The sequence below is a fragment of the Phyllopteryx taeniolatus genome, chromosome 3 (genome assembly GCF_024500385.1).
Source record: "Phyllopteryx taeniolatus isolate TA_2022b chromosome 3, UOR_Ptae_1.2, whole genome shotgun sequence".
Taxonomy (NCBI): domain Eukaryota; kingdom Metazoa; phylum Chordata; class Actinopteri; order Syngnathiformes; family Syngnathidae; genus Phyllopteryx; species Phyllopteryx taeniolatus.
Genome location: NC_084504.1, coordinates 31449036 through 31470391, shown reverse-complemented (window position 1 = coordinate 31470391; position 21356 = coordinate 31449036). Strand labels below are relative to the sequence as shown.

Sequence of the window (21356 nt, the reverse complement as noted above, 5' to 3'; positions counted from 1 at the left end):
AAGCCTCATTGTATCTTCAGTTACTTTATTTTATTTTTTTTAACAGTTTGTGTTGTGGTTTATGGGATTCCTGGACATTTAAGCATTTATTTATTTTTTACTACAGTTTGTATTTATTCGTGGGCTTAGCAACGAGTCTTTGGCAGAGCTATCAGACAGAGCTGGGTCAAATAACATTTGCAAATATTTTATACAAAGTTGTTTAATTAATAGTGGGTCTGGTTTAACAGTCAAGCCAGTAGCACGAAGCTGACGAACACGTTTAGCACTGATTTCACTAATGCAATGAAAGCTACACATCTGGTTCTGCACACCGGTTCAAATGATCAACTATCTACATTACTGTGTATATACTTCACTTTTGAATAACTCCATGCAGTCGGTGTTGTGTGTACAGTATTTTGGGATGTATTGTGCTGTGATTAACCTGCTATCGCCTCAGGTGAATGTGATAATGTTTATATTTATAAATTTAAAATCTCAGTGCTAATATGCATTAAAATACTTCCATTTGTACCATAAAGTTGTCTATTCTCTGCCACAGGGTTTGCATTTATGAATGTATGGTTTTTTTTTTTGTATCATGAACTAATAGTTGGTACTTTAACGAAACTGCAAGTACACATACATACACACACTTTCTTTATTAAAATAAAATGTTCAAGTCCCAAAGACAAAACATTTCCCACAATACTTGCGCTGTAAAGGAAAAGTGTGTCCTGCTTTGCAATGTTTAAAGGAAAGGTCTTTACTGTAATAGCAGCAATCTTGCCATTTGTGCAGGTAAGGTTCAGAGACTGATATGATATGCAGATTTGCAAATGAGCAGCATTGGGAGAAAATAAACCAAAATGTTTGAGGAGCTACAGCTAGGTAGGATGTCAGATAAAAAAAATATATATATATATGCAAGAGGGACAAACCCAATTAACTCAACTTAAGAAAAAAAAACAATAGTAAACAATTTCAATCCAAGGGAAATTTGAAATATTTTACTTTAAACCAAATGGAAAATATATATATGCATAATTATATGCAAATGTACATGAGCAAGTCATTTCTATATACTCATCTATTAACAAGTAGAATTACTTTGAATAGTTGAGTTCATTGATCCTACTTGAGAAAAAAAAAGACACTTCATTTCACTTGTGACAGTAAACAACAAAACCAAAATGAACATCCAGCGTTATAGCCACAGTTTGACTCGAATATAGTGAAGATGCCAAGATGACTAGCACCGATTTTTGTCTCAAGTGCTGAGACACAGGCGACGGCAGACCTTATGTTAATCTCAATGTTATGCATTTTGACAAAAGTGTGTACTAAAATACCTTTCTAAAACAAATCCTCATTGTCCATCACCAACATCTAATGTGACGTCTAATCGCCCTACTCGACGTGCATTCATCCGGTTAGTGGCCTACACGACGACACGAAGTGTTGAAGAATTAGTAAACATCCCGCCTCGGCCATCTCCAATGCTCACGAACTGATGAGCGAGTGCATCTGCCCGCTCAATAGTCACAAACCCGTCCACTAGGACTGAAAGAATGCGAAGGGCGAGGAGCATGAAGTGTCACCCGTCGTTTGGCACCATCTGCGCACCTTCTTGTCAAGTGTGTGCATCCTTGGTGCTACTACGATAGCGTATGTAGTCACTTGCAGCAGTTGTGTGAGGAGGTGCTCGATCTACACAAGGCTGGCTACAATTTATAGGCAGATTTGAGGGAGTTGAGTGCACCCACATTCAACATTCTTTTGGTTGTAAAACAGATACAGCAGGAGATATGTTCATATCAGGAATGATTCAAGTGAGAATTCTGCTTACTGGAAGAACCAAAACATATTTCCGAATGTGCAACTCATGTAAAAATGGGGAAGCACAAACTACAAACATGCACAAAAGGGGATTCAGTGGATGTGATTTGCATGATTGAATTAAAGTACCGTCTGAGTCTAAGCTGCGGTGTCGAAGGTGAGGTTGCATTAGGACTTGAAGACGTGCACAGCCCTCACGACGTACTGCCTGCAGATGGGGCACTCGCTCATCCTCTTGCCGCACTTGGTGCACGTCACCATGTGGCCGCACTCCAGCAGAACGCAGTCGATCACGGCGTCCATGCAGATCCTGCACAGGTTCTCGTCAAGGAACATCGGCGGACCTTTCTCACAATCTGCAAACAAAACAGGAAGACAATGAATAAATGCTTTCTTTAGCTTTTGAAACAGGAATTGGTTTTGTAAATTGGTTGGTGGTAACAAATTGGAAATGACAAGAACATTAGACAAAACACGTTACAAAGAAGGAGCAGATTACAAGAGTGGAGTTGCCCTCTGCTGGCTATGTTAAACAATGCAGTTGGAATTGCAACCCTCATTGAGTTGATCTGTCAAGACTTGATAAATGTTGCTGTTTCTGTGACAACTGTGCAGCAAAGACTGTAGCTAGGCAATAGACACACACTACACAATGAGTCTTGTTAAAATTAACAAGTTGACAAATGTTTCATTGTGGATTCAATGTGGTAGGACAAATAAGATTTGCCTTCTTGTGCAACAAAACAAAACCCAAAAAATGCTGTATCCAAGAAAAGCAAACACGGTCACAGTAAATGACATTCTACTAGGAGGAACCACATGCGGGAATTTCATGAAGCGGGATGCTGTGAGAATACGCAACAGTGGGTTCGATCATGACGACGATGAACACAATAGATGCTGCTTACAGGATGTTTCCGAGACGACCTTACCTCCAATGGCCCCATTGCAGATAGGAGCGGGGAAGGCCACCGCTTTAGTGTGGGAGAAATTTGAGGATCATTTAGAAAAACACCCGTGATAGGTGTACAGGGTGTAAACATACAATACTGTATCTGTGGTTAAAAGCAGAGTGCACGCATCGACAAGACAAAATACACATTACGTGCTTACCTTTGGTTACAGTACTGCTCACATTTTCCACTGCAAGAAATAAAGAAAGAAAACGAGTCAGACGCATCTACCACCAAGAGAAGAGCAACCGCGACAGCCCAGAAAACAAATTTAATAAAATACTGTTGGCTACTAGTTAAGTATTTGATTCATGCGGCCATATGTGGAACATGGGATGGGAGATAGTATAAACAGAAGCTACATTATGATCACAAAGTGATTGTGTAATTATTATTATTATTATTCAGCTTTCAAAAAATGCATTTAAAAAAACTTCCCCCTATTTAAGGTACCTTTGTTACCTCACTAAGTCTTTGCTTGACATTTTGTTATCTAATACCAGGTTTTTATCAATTGAAAGTTATCCTTATCGAAGCAATTTCATTGTTGTTCTTGCAATACAAAGTATTTTAGCACGTTGCTGATTTTTCAAAGCAAAAATCATAAACCAGATGACACTTTTCCAGTAAATGCGTTGTCCATTGTCGTTATCCCACTTTGTTTTTTTTTTTTTTTTAAACACTAGACATCATGTCAGGCTGATAACAGGATAACCGAAAACAACACCGACAGACCGGCACGGTGTTGAGTTGCAATGACTTTATAACAGGTTTACAAACGATCAATGCTTAGGGCCCCATGGAGCCGTGGGGCGGCGTTAGAAAAAAAGCGTCCCCTTTTGCATTCCATTCTCAGCCAAATCTAATTACAGTACATGTTTGGAGAAAACGAGTTTTATTCTGAGCAGCCGAATGAATACCCACATGATTTCCTGTTCTCCTCGGTCTCTCGGTAGAGTCTGCTGACTCGCTCCACCAGCTCCCACTTCTCGCAGCACCCGGAATAGTTGACAAAGTTCCTGGCCAGGATCTCCTTCAACTGTCGGACAGAGAGGCCCTCGATGTCGCTCACGCCGGAGATGTCCGAGAGAGACGCTCGGAGCAGGCGCTGCGTCTGAGGGCTCGTCTATAGCAGCGCGACGCGCATTAGTCGACCGGTAAAAATCCTCCATTGCCAAGTTCTATCTTTTCTATTTACAGCGAACCATTCCTCTCTTGCGAACTGCACTTATCGAGATGTTTACAAAGAGAGTAGCACTCGGATTACCTCAGGTGTATTTTCACTGGGGTCTAGGTGGAGGAGCGACACTGATGTGGCATCACCAAAGTCCTGCATCAGATGACAAAAAAGATGACATTCCTCTTCAGTACGTGCAAGAAAGCAGCCAGCCTCCTGACGAGCTGGATTCGTCATTCTCAACCAGTACAAGCAAGGGCTCCCTCCCTCCTTTTATAGAAAGACTTAGTGGTCCCAAAGCACTTCACAGATTTTAATGGATCCTGTCAGCTCACAGCTTCTTATCGTCACACCTTTTTAGCTGTCTCGCACCAGGGGGAACAATAAGGTTGTAACTTCAATTCGATATTTAGAACTTCTGTCAAGGAGGGTTTCTTTTATTAGCAGGAGTTACAACCTGTGGCAACCACTTGAGGGTATACCCCGCCTCCTGCCCGGCGATAGCTGGGATAGGCTCCAGCACGCCCGCGACCCTTGTGAGGAGAAGCGGCTCAGAAAACGGATGGATGCATGGAGTTTGCTCCAGTGCAACGTCCGGGCTACAATTATGACATTTTGACAAAAGATTTAAATTTCCTCTAAATCACATCTGTGTTGAATGACTAGATGTGTACGCAGTTGTGATTGTTAGTACACAAATACTACACAAAGTAAAGTTGAGCGCTGGCATACAGGATGTGTCTAGCAAGAACCCATTAAACTTTAGAACAAATACAGATGCGGATAAGAAGTTCAGAGAGTCCTCTGCCACACAGTGGAAATGGCATAGGTGCCCAGACACATGATTATTGGGTTTTACAATAATATTTAACTATATTTATAATTTCATATATATACCTGTGGCTAAAAAGCAAAGTGTCTGTCGCCAAAATGCAGAAGTGCATTCAATGAATGGGGCTATCGTTGCGACCGACGCCATTCATTGCCCATTGCAATTCAAATATCTACAGTACTGTACATGTGGAGCCTCAAAAACGCCGTTTCTCGATAAGTTATGGAGCGTCGCTCGGTGTGAGGCGGGCATTTACAAAGGTTTTTGGCCGTGTTCAGAATTACTAGCCACTATACAGCGAGTTCACCATTTGTGAAGTAGTGCTGTAAAAATGTGTTGTGGATATAAGTTATCCCCTATTTGGCGCCCTCAAGCTATCCCACTATGCATCTTGAAAAGTAGTTAGCAACCAATGGTCACTCGGAAAGAAATACAGAAATATGATTTTCCATTTCCGAGGTATTGTTGGATTTTCGGCACGAGGCAATTCATTCAAGTTCTGGCATGAAAATATCTTCTTTCATAAGTAGATGGACAAAGTGTTTTCTTTGTTTGTATCAATTTCGCAAAATACAATCATCCATCCATCGACTTGCGCTTATCCTCGTGTATTTATCTCTTTGAAATGGTCAACCGGCTGGTGCTGATTCTGTGTGTTGTAACTGTGTGATAGCAAGGACACAACGGTGCGCCTGAGCAGTCCTCAAAAAATATTTTTCATTTAACTGATGATTGAACCATATAGTCCCCTGCAGTGTATAAAGATGCGTATACAGTACAGTGATTCGGGAAAGGGAATGAGCGAATGATTCCGAAGCGAAGATAACAAAAAGGGATTCGCGCACTGACCTGGTTGCTATCAGAACTATCACTGGTGCTGAGAGGTTCCCCCTGAGAGGCAGCGAGTTGGGACAGCTGTGAGGCAGACTGTGTGGTCGAAGGTGCTAGAGTATACATGGAACGTGAGTGGAGGCTACTCGTGTCAGGCTCCTCCTCTTCTTCCTCCTCCTCCTCGCTGCCCTGGTGACAGAGCACCAGGTCCACCAGGTCTTCTTTTTCCCTGCAAGTGTCGGTAGGGACGTTGTGGAGCAACAAGTACTGCCGGAGGTCCCTGACCCTTAGATGCATGAGGCGCGGACGATGGAAGGCTGTTGCCTTCAGCAGATGGCACGTGGCACATATGCGCACATTCTCCAGAGGCACGGAACACAGAGAGCAGAAGCTCTTCTTGCAGTCGCTGCAAATGTACTGAAGGGCAAATAGAGAAGGGAAAACAATGCGTTGGGAATTAGACATGCGAGGTATTTAGTCACGTTTACAAGTTGCCGCACAAAAAGGACTGAATTTGGAGAAAAGAACAACAATGGCAGTGGAAAGAGGGATTTAATGAGCCCCGGAGAAAGCAGATCGTCTGCTCGAGCTCTCTATGCACGGACACAGCAGGATGCACGTTGCTTTTAAGTGACAAAGATCAAAAAGTAATACATGCTTGCAACAGGAACTGCGAGTGAGACGAGCTCGAGGATCCTGACAGAACGACACCCTCTGCCATTCACGGACGGGAGCACTGAGATGATGGGGGGGGCGCATAGAAAGGGAGCAAATTTCAGCATCTGTTTCACTAATCCACTGGGACCGCACAGTGCTTCCAATTTGAAATAAATCCGTCTGCTTTCTGGTGTAAATGAAATAGATTTTTTTTAGCCCATTTCCAACCCCGGCTTGAAAAAAAACCCACTTTGAATTGTCATAATGATTTTGTCTTATTAAAACCAAAGGCAGTGGTTCTCATAAAGTGTGATACGAGTGCCACTAGTGGCGCAAGGGCTCCCCGTAGCGGTACTGAAAAATATCACTGAATTCATGTTCAAATTGTGCATAATGTTACAGCGGCTCAATTTGTTGGGTAAAGTTCAGTTGTATTCAACTTTTAAGCACAACACATTGCCATGTGATCTGTTAGAACTGTTAGTGTCCAAACATTTATTTGGCTACAATTTTTAACTTTAATGTGCAATACATTTGAACTGAATCATTAAAGTGCAGTTAAGTGAGTGGTAAATGCAGTTTTTTTCATTTGCTGCTTGAGCACAGTGTTAATGTATAAAAACTGCATATAACATCACAGTGGCTTATAATAATATGAAAGATACTTTTTAGGAATATGCTAATGTGTTGTCATTACGGTGGCAGCCTACTTGGAGCGCTAAAGGTGGTACTTGTTGTAAAAAATGGCAAACACTGAGCTACGGCTTAAAGACTGACACAATTATGAGCATGATCGTTTATTCTGATTAACACCCCAGGCTAAAAATTATTTGAAAAATAAAGGCTTAGTGGACATTATACAAATTTGCGTTACACCTATCCCTTATGGTCAGTCATTTGCTTGATCAACAACTTAAAATGGAGTTGGGCATGCAAAGAATGACAAAGTGTCACGGAAATACTGCCTTTTACCGCGTGTCATGTATGCTTTGCATACTTTGCCCTTCACACCCGAACAACCAATAACCAAGCAAGCACCGAGCGTAGCACGTTCTGTACCTTCCTCCTGAAGACCGAGAAGGCCAGACCGCAGGACTTGCACACAAGGCTGGGACACCCTGAGCTAGCGGGCGGGTATGTGGAGTATCCGGCACTGGGGGCGAACCTGAAGGGCCCAGCACCGGCCCCAAAAGCTGGCTGCTGACCTCTGACGGCTCCTGTACCCATCACTTCATTCAGCAGACCGCAGCATGAAGCCCACACCGACGAAGCCCCTGCCTGACATTCAACAGGAACAACTTTCAGTTCAGCTATGCCTCTCTACATCTATGTCCATCCATCCATCCATCCATTCATCCATTTTCTGAGCCGCTTATCCTCATAAGGGTCGCGGTAGTGCTGGAGCCTACCATTTGCACACACATTCACACCTACGGGCAATTTAGACTTTTCAATTAACCTAGCATGCATGTTTTTGGGATGTGGCAGGAAACCGGAGTGCCCGGAGAAAACCCACCCAGGCACGGGGAGAACATGCAAACTCCACACAGGCGGGGCCGGGGATTGAACCCTGGTCCTCAGAACTGTGAGGCAGACGCTCTAACCAGTCGGCCACATCTATGTGTCCCTATTAATATTAAGCGTTTGCTCAAAGAACAGAACAACACAGGAACAAATATGCAGTGCGCGTACAAGCAAATCAACATAATTTCAATATTTAACATTCACATCAAAAAAACAAAACAAGTGACGTTAATGACAGTGACAAGACACGCTTTAGTGTCACTGACAAGATAATACCGTGTAAGCAACACTACATTCGCAAAGGTTAACATTAGGATAACGCTGCCACCGACACCAGAAGCTCGGCTTCCATTGCTAATGTTAGCTGCATGCTAGCAACCATCTACAAAGCAAACCCAGCTGACAATTCAACGAGGCTTGTGTGAAAAGGCACCTTCATTGCAGCTCTGGTATGTCTACAGACAATGGGCAAGTTGACAGTGTATTCATGGCAAGGTGGACGTTTCGTGGCAAGCTGCACAACCGGCCAATTAATAACAACAACAACAACAACAACAACGGCGGCGGCTCGCTGTGATGATTCCGATGCAGAACCTTCACCATTCTTCTTCGGGGTCGTGACTTGCGCGCTCGCGCGCACCACACACCTCTTTATCGCCACCAATTGGCGGGTGGTTAAAATGCGTCGGACACTTGTGGAGGTAAGAACCACGCAATCGATCAATAGACCCTCTGGAATGTGATGAAGAGAAAGATAAGTATAGAATCAGTATGTCTGCGCCATCAGGTTCTGAATTCGAATTGCTAACACATACTTTTTTTTAAACCATGAAAATATTCAATGTACACTTTTCAGCTTCAAAGTTTCAACATTTGCAGCTGCAAATTGTTAAGACGTCACTTTCCGTAATTTGCACAAAAACACCCCCCCCCCCAGAGTTGTAAATCACTTATTTGGATTTTGAATCTGTCGAAAACATGGCAATGGTATAATACACAGAGACCCTGACCAAGATGTTTGACATTGACAAAGTTTGAATCGTGGTTTTATTGCAAAGAACATTTTTTTATAATGTCAGGTAAATAAAAATATGCATTTTTCATTTTTTGTAGTAATGGTTGAACACATCACCATGACCTATTGTTCTATCTATTTCTTTATTTTGAACTAAACTTAAAGTTATACAATGACTAGAAGTAGTGATCGTTAGCTCCCCAACAGTCTCACACGTTCGTTGTAATTCAAAACAAAAAAAGATTTGGAACAGTGAAGTCTCTGAAAGTATCGATACCTTTGTGGTGATTTTAATAGTTGTAAGTGAGGGTGTCGTTCATTCCATTTTTTTGTGTGTGTCAACGCTGTCAAAAGCAGAAGGTGTGGGCGTCCACTTCTGATGACGTCACGCGCAGCTTCTGTTTTGACTTTGTGCGCGTGAACTCAACGGAGGAGTGTTTTTGCGTTAACGATGGCCGCCTCGATGATGATGATAATGTACGAGGACGAATCTGTGGATATTCCCTACGAAAACGGCACGCAGCTCCAACTTTCGCCGTGTGGTAGCGAGTTCGTGCTGGTGAAAGCCGCGCTCCCCACTGGACATCCGTTCCAGACTCCCGTGAGAGTGCGACAGAGGACACGGTTCACCATCAGCGCTTATAAAGTACGCAACGCATACGGCGTCCATTTCAAAATGTTAACTGTTGTATGTAGCGTGTGGTTTTGGCCGTTAAAGCGATGTCATTCTTGCAGGAGTTGATCATCGCTGCACTGGCATTCAGGAATAAGTACGCCAGTCGACCATATCTGCCAGAGGAACTCACTTCTCCTGGTCACAAACAGGTACCAGTTGCTCGTGTCTTCTCGTGCATTCTATGAATCCAATCCAACAGATTTCCCCCCTCACAGCCTTTGTTTAGTATTCACTTGGAAGTGCAGTGGCCCAGATGGTCCTCCTGTGATGCAGAGTTCGGACCTGGAGGTGAGACCATCATCCGATCAGAGGACAAACGCGCTATTGTGACGCTGTCACCCTCGGGCCAAGAGTTCTTTGTGGAGTATGGCTGCAGGTTCAGCCAAAATCTCCATCAGCAGCCACAAGATTGGAACAGAGACCCTGAACGCATCCCAGACAGTCAAGAGCAGCATGCGAGCAGCTCGACACTATTGACTGTCGTTGAGCTTCATCAGGTGCGAGGGAAAAAGTCATCTTCTGCTCCAGTCATCGCTGATGAGGCGAAGGTAAGGTTTATTACCGCTGCCAAAGAGCTCCTTTATGTGTGAGTAACCTCATGTCTTTCAACATTTATTTTTTTTATGTCCTTGACAATTGTCCCTTTGCATAATGGTCATTGCACTGGACTATTGCGAGATTAGTCATTCCAACTCATTCCAAGTCATTCTCTAAGTGCTAGAGTACTCTGCATCTTTTTGCACAATTGTCAAAAAAATAATAATAATTGTACCGGCATTAACAGATTACTAGCAACCCTTTATTCCTCAGTAACTGTTTTTCTCAATGTCTTTATGTCTCAAAAGTGTTCTCTGTCAATTGACTGTCTGTTGTCATACTAGAGTGGCTCCGACTACCGGAGACAAATTCCTTGTGTGTTTTTTTTTTTTTTTTTTTTTTGACATACTTGGCAAATAAAGATGATTCTGAACATTACATTGTCAAGAAAAGCCATTTGTTAGCCTAATAACATAATTGCCCAAGTCTTCCTTTTTTTTTTTTTTTTTTAACGACATTTTCATAAACCAAAAAAAAAAAACGCAAAACCCCCCACAACAAATTCAACAAACATGAAGAGTCCATTTACCTCAATTCAACCTGTGCAGATTACCATGACCTGGATGACTGAAAATCTACACACATAAAGAAATAGGAACATTGTTTTGAAATGACATTGTACATGTAAAAAAAATCACTTGGACGCAACCACTTCCAAGCATTTTCTCTGGCCCCTGTTAGGCACAGGTTCTTCGAATCATCTCCACTTTTCTTACGACGCCCCTGCTTGGAAGTCAAGCCGCAAATCAAAATGGATTGTGCTCAACTTTGGAGGCTCCACTGTGACGTCTCTTATTCAGTTTGTTTCATTAACACATTCACTGCCATTTACGGCTTTAGAAGTCAAATATCCATGTTAACTGGGAAGACTGGCAGTGAATGAGTTCAAGCCAAATGGAATTGTGAACACCTCCTTTTTGCTATTAGGATCCCACATTTGTATCCATTTATACCTTGATTTCACAATTCATAAATGTCAAAGGCTCGGTGTCGGTCTGCACTTGATGAATTTTCATGTTTTTGTGATGTTGCAGTGCATCATTGGACCGTGAATGGTATTTTACTGGGCTTGTCTTTTCAGCCGGAGGAGAAGTACCAGTCTACCACACTAGTCCAGCATCACTCCTGCCTTGCAGTCGCAGCACCTTGGTGCTACCCTGTCTCCTTGGCTCGCCGTCACTGGGCAGCTCGTCTCTCCAACCCTGGTGATGGAGAAGAGCCAACCAGACATCCAAAGGCTGACCAAATTCTAAATCCATCAGACTTGGGTATCGAAGAGAGAAAGTTTCTCCTTCCTCAAGCGCTGCCTCTCATCTGCCCATCCCCTCACTTTCACAGGTTCATTTCAAAGCTCACTTGAATTTGACATATTCAGTACACTTCTGTTGTTGTTTTACCTCTTTTTTTTTTTTTTTTTGCTTTAAAGCTGGAAGTTTCAAGACCTTGTCGCCAAAAGCCACCCAGATCAAGTCTCTCCAACAGAACTGGTGAAAGTGATGTGGCACCAAGGGGTGACATACAGGTGTGCAGAAAACCAACGTTAAAGTGCATGAAAATGCACACTGACTGGACTCCTCAGTTATTGTTTTATTTGTTCTAGTTTATTTAATTCTGTTCTGATCCTGGAAAAACGATACTCTTCGGCTTTACATTCAGATCTGACATTCTCAAATTCAATTTCACCAAAGTGTTTAATGTGTAGTTTCAGATGGACTAATGACTAATATTAACAAACAAGCCAATTCTCTGTTGTGTCATGTAAATGCATTGATCAAAGTTAAAGGCAGTAATACTTGATCGCTCAACATGTAATATTTGTTTATGAATGCTGTTTGGCAATTCCGGGCTGTGCAGAATTGTCCGCTGTCAGTGATAGTTTTCAGTCTCTCAACCTTACGCATTACAATCACATTCTTGTTACTCAGTGTATTGAGATGTAAACACCTACTCAACAGTTGGATTTTAACTGAATTTTATTTATAGGATGACCTAAAGACATTCTCGTGTCAGCTATAACAACTGCTGGAATGTCTCTTGCGTAGGATACTGGATCAAGATGTCTCGGTCATCGAGGTTTCTCCAGGGGATGGGTCTGTCATCCGATCTAATGGAGTTCTCAACACGTACTTTACTCATTATAAGCCCGAGTGCCAATCGTTGCAGCCAAATGTCAGCCTTTCATCTTTTTATCCATCTCAAATTTCCATTATTGACTTGCATGGGATCTCAAACCAAATTCATATTTCATCACCACAGGTCAGAGAGATAACATATCATGTAAGTGGCCTTCCACCAGACATACCTGGGCAGTTGTACTCTATTTGCTCAGTTGTGACTTGTGCAAGCAGGTAAGCCGCAATAGTCCAATACACCCGTTGACTTGTTTCTACATCTCACCTACCATCTCGACACTGTTTTATTTTAAAGGCTTCTCGCCAGATACGACCAGGCCAAAAAACTGAGGCTCCCCACTGCTACCAGCTGCTTGCTACAGGTGGAGATTGACTTTTACATGGATATGTATATGCATAGTCAGAACACATTTTTATTTGTTTATAGCAAAATATATTCTTCAAACCAACAATGGTTGAGGGAAACCTGTCCAATCCTTCTCCTCTGGGACAGCATGAGATTGATGGACAGACAGTAGAAAGTCGGTGAGTTCAATTTTGATGTATTTTCTGAATGCACTTGATGATTTGTTGACGTTTCTTCACATAAATCTCAGGTCAGATGTGGTTGCTGCAGAGCTTGCAGAGATACAGCGATACAACTGTATCCTTCAGCAATTCAAAGTTATTATATACATAAACATGACCATAAGCTGCATAATATCAGCTACATGGGCTTCAACTTTACATGAGGTCAAATGTGTTCTTTAACATTGTGTGCGCAGTTGTTTTAGAAAACAGTAACGTGTTAAGGGAGAAAGGATGTGCACAAAATGGTTTGGCTGGAGTCACTTATGAGAAAGTGAGTGAAGGCAGCATTGCAGAAGCTCTTCAGAGGACGTCCAAAGCCATACGGGATATCGATGCGTTCCTAACTGCAGCCAAGCAGACGTGAAGAACGATGGCATATTTTGAAGAAGGCTGACATATTTTGATTGCTGGGAATTTTGGGAAGATATTTTGTGCATGTGACTCAAATAAATACAATAAAGTATTATATGTATTATAGCACTGTTTACTTACCCGTCATACCAGAATTATAACGTTACTGTATCTGAGCATTTTTCAGTCACCAGGTGCATGGTTAGCAAACTTTCTAAGATGGGACAGGGGTGCCATTGAGATAATGTGAGGCTGCCCACAAGATGATAAATCAAAACCCGCTCTCATGGCTTCTTTGTTTTTACTCAACACCGCCCCGTTCAGCGGAGTTATTTAAAGTGAATAACTTTTATTTGAACTGCTCATTCAAGAAAGTGCAACGAAGATATCTTCCTTGGCTGTTTTTGTTCGCGTTTCGCAACCATAAACTGGCACTAGGTCAGATTCGCTTTTGCCGTTTCCGTGATGTTTCAATTGGAAACAAGCCGGGTCTTCTGATCTCAAGTCTGTGATATGTTGTTCTGTCGTGACAACCACCCCCGTTGTTTGTTTTCTCGCGAGAAACCACGAAGTTTCCGGTGTTGTGGATGTTCTTGGAAACATGGCGGCCAGCTTCCGCGGCCGTCCTATCCGGAGTCTTCGGATGCGAGGTAAGCATGAAAAACACGACTCAATGCTGTGTTCATTGTTGGTGTTTTGCGAATGTAGAGTTTCCGAGGCAGCTGAGGGTCTGGGCGTCTCCACCCTCAATGTTCGCTGTGTGCGTTTTTGACAGGTCGGAATGACAGCGGGGAAGAGAACGTACCGCTGGATCTAACCAGAGGTGAGCAAAGGCTGCTTCACATCACACTGAAAGCGATTATTGTTCAGTATGGATGGCTCCATTTATTTGTAAACACTAGCCACGAAAGGCGCAGGCCAACAGATGGCACTTGGTATTTCCTTGTTGATGCCACTTGCTTTGTGTTTCGGTCTTTTTAGGGTAATATCATTTCAAGTCACATCTTAATACCAGACGTTCGCGAGCTAACTAACTAGCTGAGTTCGCGGCAGCTAGCTGCCACAGCTAACCACCCATGACGACACTCTGTTGTTTGGATTGGCGAGTGGGCAGGACAGCCTGTTATTAGGCTAAACAGTCAGAATTGTTGCCGCCATGTGAAATCGGGCTTGAAGCTTGACAGTTTTGTAGCCTGCAAACATCACATAGCGTGCAGGGATGATCTGTTGCTGCGCTATGACCGAGATCATCCACAGGCTCTTTGGATGGATTCCCATCGTTGCTGCATTCACTCTGGTCGGTCACACTACACAGGAGATCACGGTTGTATTCTAATTTTGAATTAGCGAGCTTGCAATGGCATTGAAGCTTTTTTTTATTTTTTTGGATGTCGCCAGAAAAGTCTCAATTATTTGCCTTACTCATTTAAATATGAGGTAGTTTACACATTTTAGTGAGTGTTTTAAATTTGACACTGAATTATTGATATTGTCATTAATTGATATTGTCATAAACAAAACAAATGGTCTGTTGCACTATGTATGACCTCTCTAATGGCGTTTAATAACTTATTTAAACCGTTCCTTTACATATAACATGCATACATCAATGTTTTTTAAGAACTAGAATTGGGTGCACTTGTGTCAATTAATGATTTTCTTTAATCCAGAGGGTCAACACTACACATACAGTGTCAAATATGTACAGTACATACCTAATCTTTTTGACATTTCTAAAAAGTGTTTTAACTTGCCAAGGCCCATTAATTTTTTGTTAGTGATCATGAATGGTTGATCCAGCTGGAGTGAAGTGTCTTTCATTTAAGGCCTTCTCTTTTCAAATAAGTTATTTTATAATATTACTCACAGAGGAGATTGCCATTGTTTGGCATAGTTGTTCTTGTGTGGGTTTTCTCTGGGTACTCTCGTCTTACTGCCAGGGAGGATATTTATTATTTTAATGTTGGGATACCAGTATGAGGTATCCATGTACAGTATTGTTATTTTGTAAAAATTTTCAGATACTGGATGCGGCGATACCACATCACCAGCCTGAATATACCTTACGACAGGGGTGTCAAACTCTTTATTTATTTATTTATTTATTTTTTAAATTTTTTTTTTATTTTATTTTATTTTATTTTTTTGTCTCGGGCCGCATTGTAATTATGATTTCCCTCAGGGGGCCGTTAGAACAGTGAACCATTCCACAACAAATACTAAACTTGTTTTGAAATCAGAAGACAAGGATAATAGTGAGTTCAAGTATTGTTTAAGTTACTGTAGAAGAAGGGTTTGGGTTTACAGAAAATTGCAATATCTCAACATTATTGTTTATTATTATGACAATTTGGAATTTGGGTACAGACTTTAGCAAAAATCACGGAAGTTGACGAGCATGATTTGCTTTCGCGGGCCACATAAAATGATGCGGCGGGCCTTGAGTTTGACACCTATGCCTTAAGCTTAGGATCCATGTCAGTTTTTTTGTGTATGGAGACAAAGTACCTTAAGGCCAAGGATTACAACTGACAGCAGAGCAAATTATTCTTGCAAAATGGATGAAAAAACTCGTCGGAGTTTTGCAAGTGTCGTTGCCCGCTCTGCTCCACATGCACATTGTGATGTGCCACATTTATTTATTTATTTTTGATCGTCCGAAATACTTGATAATTTGGTATTTATGTGCTCATAACAGCTTCCGTTGATTGTTATGAGCCCAAATTGTGATCTGTGTGGCCTTTAAAGTGACATTTTGCAGAAGTCAACACATTTTCCGCTGAACTAAGAAGAAGCAGAATCACCTTTATTGTCATAAACATGCATGCAGTTGTTTGTGTGTTGTGCAGGTGAAACTGTGTTGTAGATAACTCCATGCATTGTTGTGTCAGTTTTGCAGTATTTAGTTGAGTAATTAATGGTGGCTTGTTGTTCAGTGCAGCTCCCATACATGTTTACATTAACAGTCACCTAATGCTAGTGTGAGCTGTGTTAAGGTACACTTTGTAAATGAAAGGGATTTTCTTTATTTCCTTCTGTACAGTATTATAAATTGGAATACAAGGCGGATTACCATTCGTATTGGAATGCTTTAGTTAGGAGAACACTATACGATCACAGTTGGGATAATTCATACTTGTTTTGTAAAATGGGATTTATTCTGTTTAGTGTTGTGATGACAAATCGTAATGACTTGTTCAAAAAAGTTCATGTTTTTGTACAATGTTTGATGAAAATGAAACATTTTCATCACAATTGCAAGACGTAATAACATGAAGTATAGTATATGTCCTCTGTATCGGCGAATACGCTAATTTAAGTACTCTGAAAAAAGTGGGATTGGTGCATCTCTAGTTTAATGGAAGACTTACTCGGAGGAGTGAATGTGAGTATGAATAGTTTCTGATTCTGTGTCAGCCTTGTGATTGACTGCTGATGAGATGGGAACATGGTGTACCCCAAGTCAGCTGGAAAAGGTTGTAGCTCTGTGACCCTGAACAAGATATGCAGTTTAGAAAGGACAACACATTTTGTCTCTCTTACTGGAGAATATTTTTTTGACATATACAGTAACTAAACAACTACCAGTAGCTAATCAACATTACACTAAGAATGGAGTCGTTAACTGAACTGAAAACAAAAACACTTCCCCTATCAAGTTTACATTTTCCTGTCTAGACTTTGTGTTTACTGTACACCTAATATTAGTTTGACCAGATAAACCAACTTCCTTCCTGCAATGTATTTAACGCTGTATGTATTGTAGTTAATTGTATTTTCCTTTCTTTTCTTTCCTGCAGAACCCCCAGAAAACTTCAGGGAAATTCTTCAAAATGTGGCCAAACCACATGGCGTCAGTAACATGCGGAAACTTGGCCACCTGAACAACTTTGTCAAGGTAATATTGTTAAATTGTACAGTTTTCACCATTTCTATGAGCAGTGTGCACACCACAGGGGATGTGTTGTTATTAAAAACCACTGACCAACCAACCAGCCAGCCACGCTTAGACTGTGGGCATCTGCAAAGATCCTGTACTTCCACTTAGCCAGTTATTACAGCTAACTAGCAACATTGTAATGCTTTGGTATTGTTTGAAAACATCTTTACATCTACAAATAAAGCAAGTCATGTACCACGATGCATTTTATTGTGAAATAGTGTAGACCTACTGGTTGATCCTTTTTTTTAGTTTGTTTTTAGTTGTTGGATGTCTAATCGGAAGAAGTTAGTTTAGCTCACTTCTTAAAATGGAGGCTTAGCGATGCACCGACTTATTGATATCGTTCTTGGTGTTGCTCCGTTTTTTATTGTTTTAATATTTCAGTTTCTTGTCAAACATATCCTCAAGCATTTCTGTTACTCTTAAGATAAACACATTAGCAGTAATAGGAGGGCCAAGTTAAAGAAGACAGTGTGGAATGTCTTGTTGAATTGCTAGAACAGACCAATTGATCAATCCATGAAAATATTTGCTTTAAAACATTTTCTGATATGTGTTGATTGAGTGAGTCGCTTCTTTTAAAGGCTCAGTGGGTGTCTGTTGAAGGCATATTGTGACTAATATCACACAGTGACACGGTAATGGGTTGAATTAATTCTCCTATTTACTACAAGACGGGGACATCCTCAATATCCGTGCAAGTGTTTCTGTTGCTTCTGATTCCTTAAAAGGGTTGGAGGATGGTGAGGGTGACCAAATCCCCCAGGAGAATGTCTTTTGCGGTCTCTTCTCCCCTCCTCCTGCTTGCTTGGGTTCTGAGATCAGAGCTACTTCAAAACAAACTCCTCCTCATCACTTCTCAATGCCTCATCTGATGCCGCTACATCTTTCTTCCTGTTTCTCTTGTCGACTGTGGTGCTTCTTCTGCTTTATGAGATTCGTGCTGAGATCCAAAGAGCAATTTCACTATCTGTCTTACTCACTCACCACCTACCTTGTTAGTTAGTGCTACCCCATGACGGAGACCTGACATTGCTGGATGCCTCGTGGTCCAGTATGCCTGGTTGCCTTCTTTATCTAATGCAGGCAGTAAATTAGAATTTATAGTTGTTGAACTGATGAAAGTGGCAAATTATGACTGTTCGGCCTGCGGAACACCGAGCGACGTGGCCGAAATTTATAATCCCCCATTTCCTCTGTTTGATATGCCGCTTCTTCCTTGACAATTGTGCCATGTTTTTGTGGTTCAATAAAAAAAAAAAAAAAAAAACACAGTACACTATATTGTATGTGAAGCCTTAAAACCTGATACAGGGTTGCGGTGCTCCATGTGTTGGTTTGCGGTGAAGTCGGCTACCGCAATTTTTTCGCGGTGGTTCAGTTCAGCCGTGTCAGCTGCCTTGCTCAGTGTGCGGCAGAACGTAGGCGTGGCTTGGAACAGGAGGCGTATCAGTTCTGGGCACATAATTTATAAAATGTGAATGGATGAAATGATAACATTTGGTGTGAACTTGAAGCAACATTCAGAAAATAGCTGTCGCTCCATTTTAGGATTTTTTTGGTTTAGCCAAAGCTCTGCACTATCCTGAGTGGCATCTTAGTTCTGCCAGGTTTCATATTTCCAATTAACCAAGTACATTTGAAACACAGTGGTATACACTAACATTACTATTGCGACATGTTGCCTCTTCACCTTTGTAATTAGAAATTTCAGTCATCAACAGTGAACGCAAATTGTTGCAAAGAAATGCTACTACCTTGGAAAAGGTGTTTAGGTCAGTCTGTTTAGTGTTCATTACTTTCTTGTGGAATGCACTTAAGCAGTGAATTTGGCTTGTGAATGCCAAATGGATAGTGGTACCATGGTATTAACAAACTTTTGTGTTGTAGCTGCTATGCAGTGTTGGACATCATGAGGAAATCTTTGGGTTTACATACGAAGAAATCATTGTTTGGTAAGTGCTGTTTCTGTATATTCAATGAATGAGAATTACTGCATCAAAGACATCACACAGACGCTCTAAATTACGGTACTACATTGGATGGATTAATTTAGAATTGTGATGAAATTTGACATTTTTCAGTACTTATGAAACATTTGAAATTGTTAAATTGTATGAATTTGTTTTTCTACTGTTTATCTCCTGTTTTGAACTAATTTGAATGCATTGTAACCCCTAGTCTGCGACTGGCATTACTGAACGAGGCAAAGGAAGTGCGTGCTGCTGGGTTGCGGGCACTCCGCTACCTCATTCGCGACACCATTGTGCTGCAGAAAGTCCTCCAACTACAGGTGGACTATTTGATAGCCAGGTAAAACTGCTGGGGGAAAAAAACCCCAAACAAAACATGATGCTCTTCTACCATAAATGTTTTCTCCTACTGTTTGTCTGTGCTGAAAGATATCATGTTCATTTAGGTGCATTGACATCCAGCAAAGCAACGAAGGGGAAAGGACTCAGGCTCTGAGACTAGTCCGAAAGGTAGATACACTTTTCTTCTTATCTTATTAATCATGTTGTTGGATGAATGTGCCTCTTGCAGCCACTATAAATTCCTCTGCCATATTACTATCACAAAGATCATTGGGTTCGCAGCAATGTCAGTCAGTGTGTGGATGGTCTGCGCAACGCTGCAGTCAAGGCTATTTATAGCTTTTTTCAGTCCTTTACTGTAAACCTTGTCCACACAATACACACTTGCACACAAACACACAGAGGGAGGCTCTGTTCTGAAGAAACAGCTATCGACCCAAGGCGAAGACTTTGGTTCATGGTGTACAATCCCCTCCAAAAGTATTAGAACAGTGAGGCCAATTCCTTTATATTTGCTATAGATTGAAACCATTTGGGTTGCAGCAAAGGATGAATATGAAACGAGACAATGACTGAAAGGCAAAAAAAAGCATCAGAAGAGAATACACAAGTTCAGAGATGTCAGTGGGTCACAGCCTTAAAGGTCAACTAAAGCCCTTTTTTTTTTCAAGAATATGTATATGGCCCTACAAGTCTAAACACGATATGCTGATTAATATTGAATTCGTGGAATAAGAATAAAAGAGATTAGGTCATCAATTTTCATCAATATCAGGGAGCCGGCACTTTGGGCAATACCCCCCTCTGCTGTCGGACGAAATTAACATCACAACTATGTCACATGACCAAACCTGGAAAACAGTTTAGCCGAATCCCCGTTATGTTGTGATAGACTAGCTAGCATAATTTTGCTCAAACCATCATGTTATTAAGCCTTAGTTATGTATTACCCTAAATTGTGTATTAGCTACAGATGCAGAAATGTCTCATATTAATTTTTTGCTGTCAAACCCAAATGTTTTCAGTGTACAGCACAAATGAATAAATTGTTTCACTCTTCTAATAATTTTGGAGGGGAGTATATACCTTGACTTCTGCCGAAAACACAAACCTAATTTTGCTATTACTGCCTTGAAATACTAGACAGCACATCAAACAATTGTTATTCTTGTATACAGTTGTGCTAAAAAATATTGGCACCCCTGGGGGGCCAATAATTTTTAGCATGACTGTAGTCTATTATATTTGTTTAAAAAAGGATTCTCTCACTATTCTGGCATTTAGCAAAAACAAATTATTTTGGTAACCCTAATTGACCTAAGACAAGAATGGTTTAGTCTGATTTCATGTTAGACAATAAAAAAAGGTATTATGTGTCATTTTTTTACAGTTATTGCTAAATATTTTAGCACCCCGGGGGTGCCAGTATTTTTTAGCACGACTGTCTTATATAGCTATACTATTTTGTAAAAATGTTTAAAAAGCTACCATGCACGATAATTTTGGTCCGACTTATAGGATTCACCGCCATCCTTTTCTTGTCATCTGTAGATCATCACTGTCAATGCAATGCTTTTCCCCACCTCTGTTGCAAACTCCATTATCGCTGTGGGGACCGATGGACTACAAGAGAGGGACCGAATGGTCCGTGCAGCCATCGCAATTGTCTGCGAGCTTGGTGAGAAGCTGTTCTTGTACAACCCCAACTCCAATGAAGTTGGGACATTGTGTTAAACCTAAATAAAAACAGAATACAATGATTTGCAAATCATGTTCAACCTATATTTAATTGAATACACTACAAAGACAAGCTATTTAATGTTCAAACTGATAAACTTGATTGTGTTTAGCAAATAATCATTAACTTTTATTAATTTTATAGCTGCAACACGTTCCAAAAAAGCTGGGACAGGTGGCAAAAAAGACTGAGAAAGTTGAGGGATGTTCCAAACATCTGTTTGG

The 21356-nt window shown here is 41.2% G+C and overlaps 3 protein-coding genes across 11 annotated transcripts in view; 2 read left to right on the top strand and 1 right to left on the bottom strand.

Moving 5' to 3' along the window:
* Nucleotides 1–629: 629 nt before the first annotated feature.
* rnf34a (ring finger protein 34a) lies at nucleotides 630–8368 on the bottom strand. Of its 3 annotated transcripts, XM_061768665.1 has the most exons (8): nucleotides 8229–8368; nucleotides 7331–7549; nucleotides 5633–6031; nucleotides 4042–4104; nucleotides 3699–3900; nucleotides 2935–2964; nucleotides 2754–2795; nucleotides 630–2177 (listed from the first exon to the last, which is right to left on the bottom strand). In XM_061768665.1, exons 1-8 carry the CDS (start codon nucleotides 8232–8234, stop codon nucleotides 1990–1992), a joined length of 1149 nt encoding a protein of 382 aa, XP_061624649.1. In that variant the 5' UTR covers nucleotides 8235–8368; the 3' UTR covers nucleotides 630–1989. The 3 variants fall into 3 exon arrangements, with proteins under 3 accessions (XP_061624649.1, XP_061624650.1, XP_061624651.1); XM_061768666.1 differs by lacking the exon at nucleotides 2754–2795; XM_061768667.1 differs by lacking the exon at nucleotides 7331–7549 and having other exon boundaries at nucleotides 8229–8361.
* Nucleotides 8362–13260, top strand: c3h5orf34 (chromosome 3 C5orf34 homolog). Of its 5 annotated transcripts, none has more exons than XM_061768659.1 (12): nucleotides 8362–8496; nucleotides 9165–9456; nucleotides 9546–9635; nucleotides 9702–10034; nucleotides 11165–11421; nucleotides 11510–11605; nucleotides 12126–12252; nucleotides 12340–12431; nucleotides 12511–12577; nucleotides 12643–12740; nucleotides 12812–12858; nucleotides 12980–13260. In XM_061768659.1, exons 2-12 carry the CDS (start codon nucleotides 9262–9264, stop codon nucleotides 13147–13149), a joined length of 1572 nt encoding a protein of 523 aa, XP_061624643.1. In that variant the 5' UTR covers nucleotides 8362–8496; nucleotides 9165–9261; the 3' UTR covers nucleotides 13150–13260. The 5 variants fall into 5 exon arrangements, with proteins under 5 accessions (XP_061624643.1, XP_061624645.1, XP_061624647.1 ...); XM_061768661.1 differs by having other exon boundaries at nucleotides 8369–8496; nucleotides 9168–9456; XM_061768663.1 differs by lacking the exon at nucleotides 8362–8496 and adding an exon at nucleotides 8506–8564 and having other exon boundaries at nucleotides 9168–9456.
* Nucleotides 13261–13397: 137 nt separating this feature from the next.
* LOC133475595 (rapamycin-insensitive companion of mTOR-like) overlaps nucleotides 13398–21356 on the top strand; it is a 29078-nt gene continuing 21119 nt past the window's right edge. For all 3 annotated transcript variants that reach the window (XM_061768649.1, XM_061768648.1, XM_061768650.1), the window contains exons 1-7: nucleotides 13398–13786; nucleotides 13912–13959; nucleotides 16937–17034; nucleotides 18970–19034; nucleotides 19261–19392; nucleotides 19499–19562; nucleotides 20946–21072. In XM_061768649.1, the coding sequence (XP_061624633.1) occupies nucleotides 13738–13786; nucleotides 13912–13959; nucleotides 16937–17034; nucleotides 18970–19034; nucleotides 19261–19392; nucleotides 19499–19562; nucleotides 20946–21072 (583 nt within the window). In that variant the 5' untranslated portion in view covers nucleotides 13398–13737. The remainder of the gene's footprint in view (nucleotides 13787–13911; nucleotides 13960–16936; nucleotides 17035–18969; nucleotides 19035–19260; nucleotides 19393–19498; nucleotides 19563–20945; nucleotides 21073–21356) is intronic.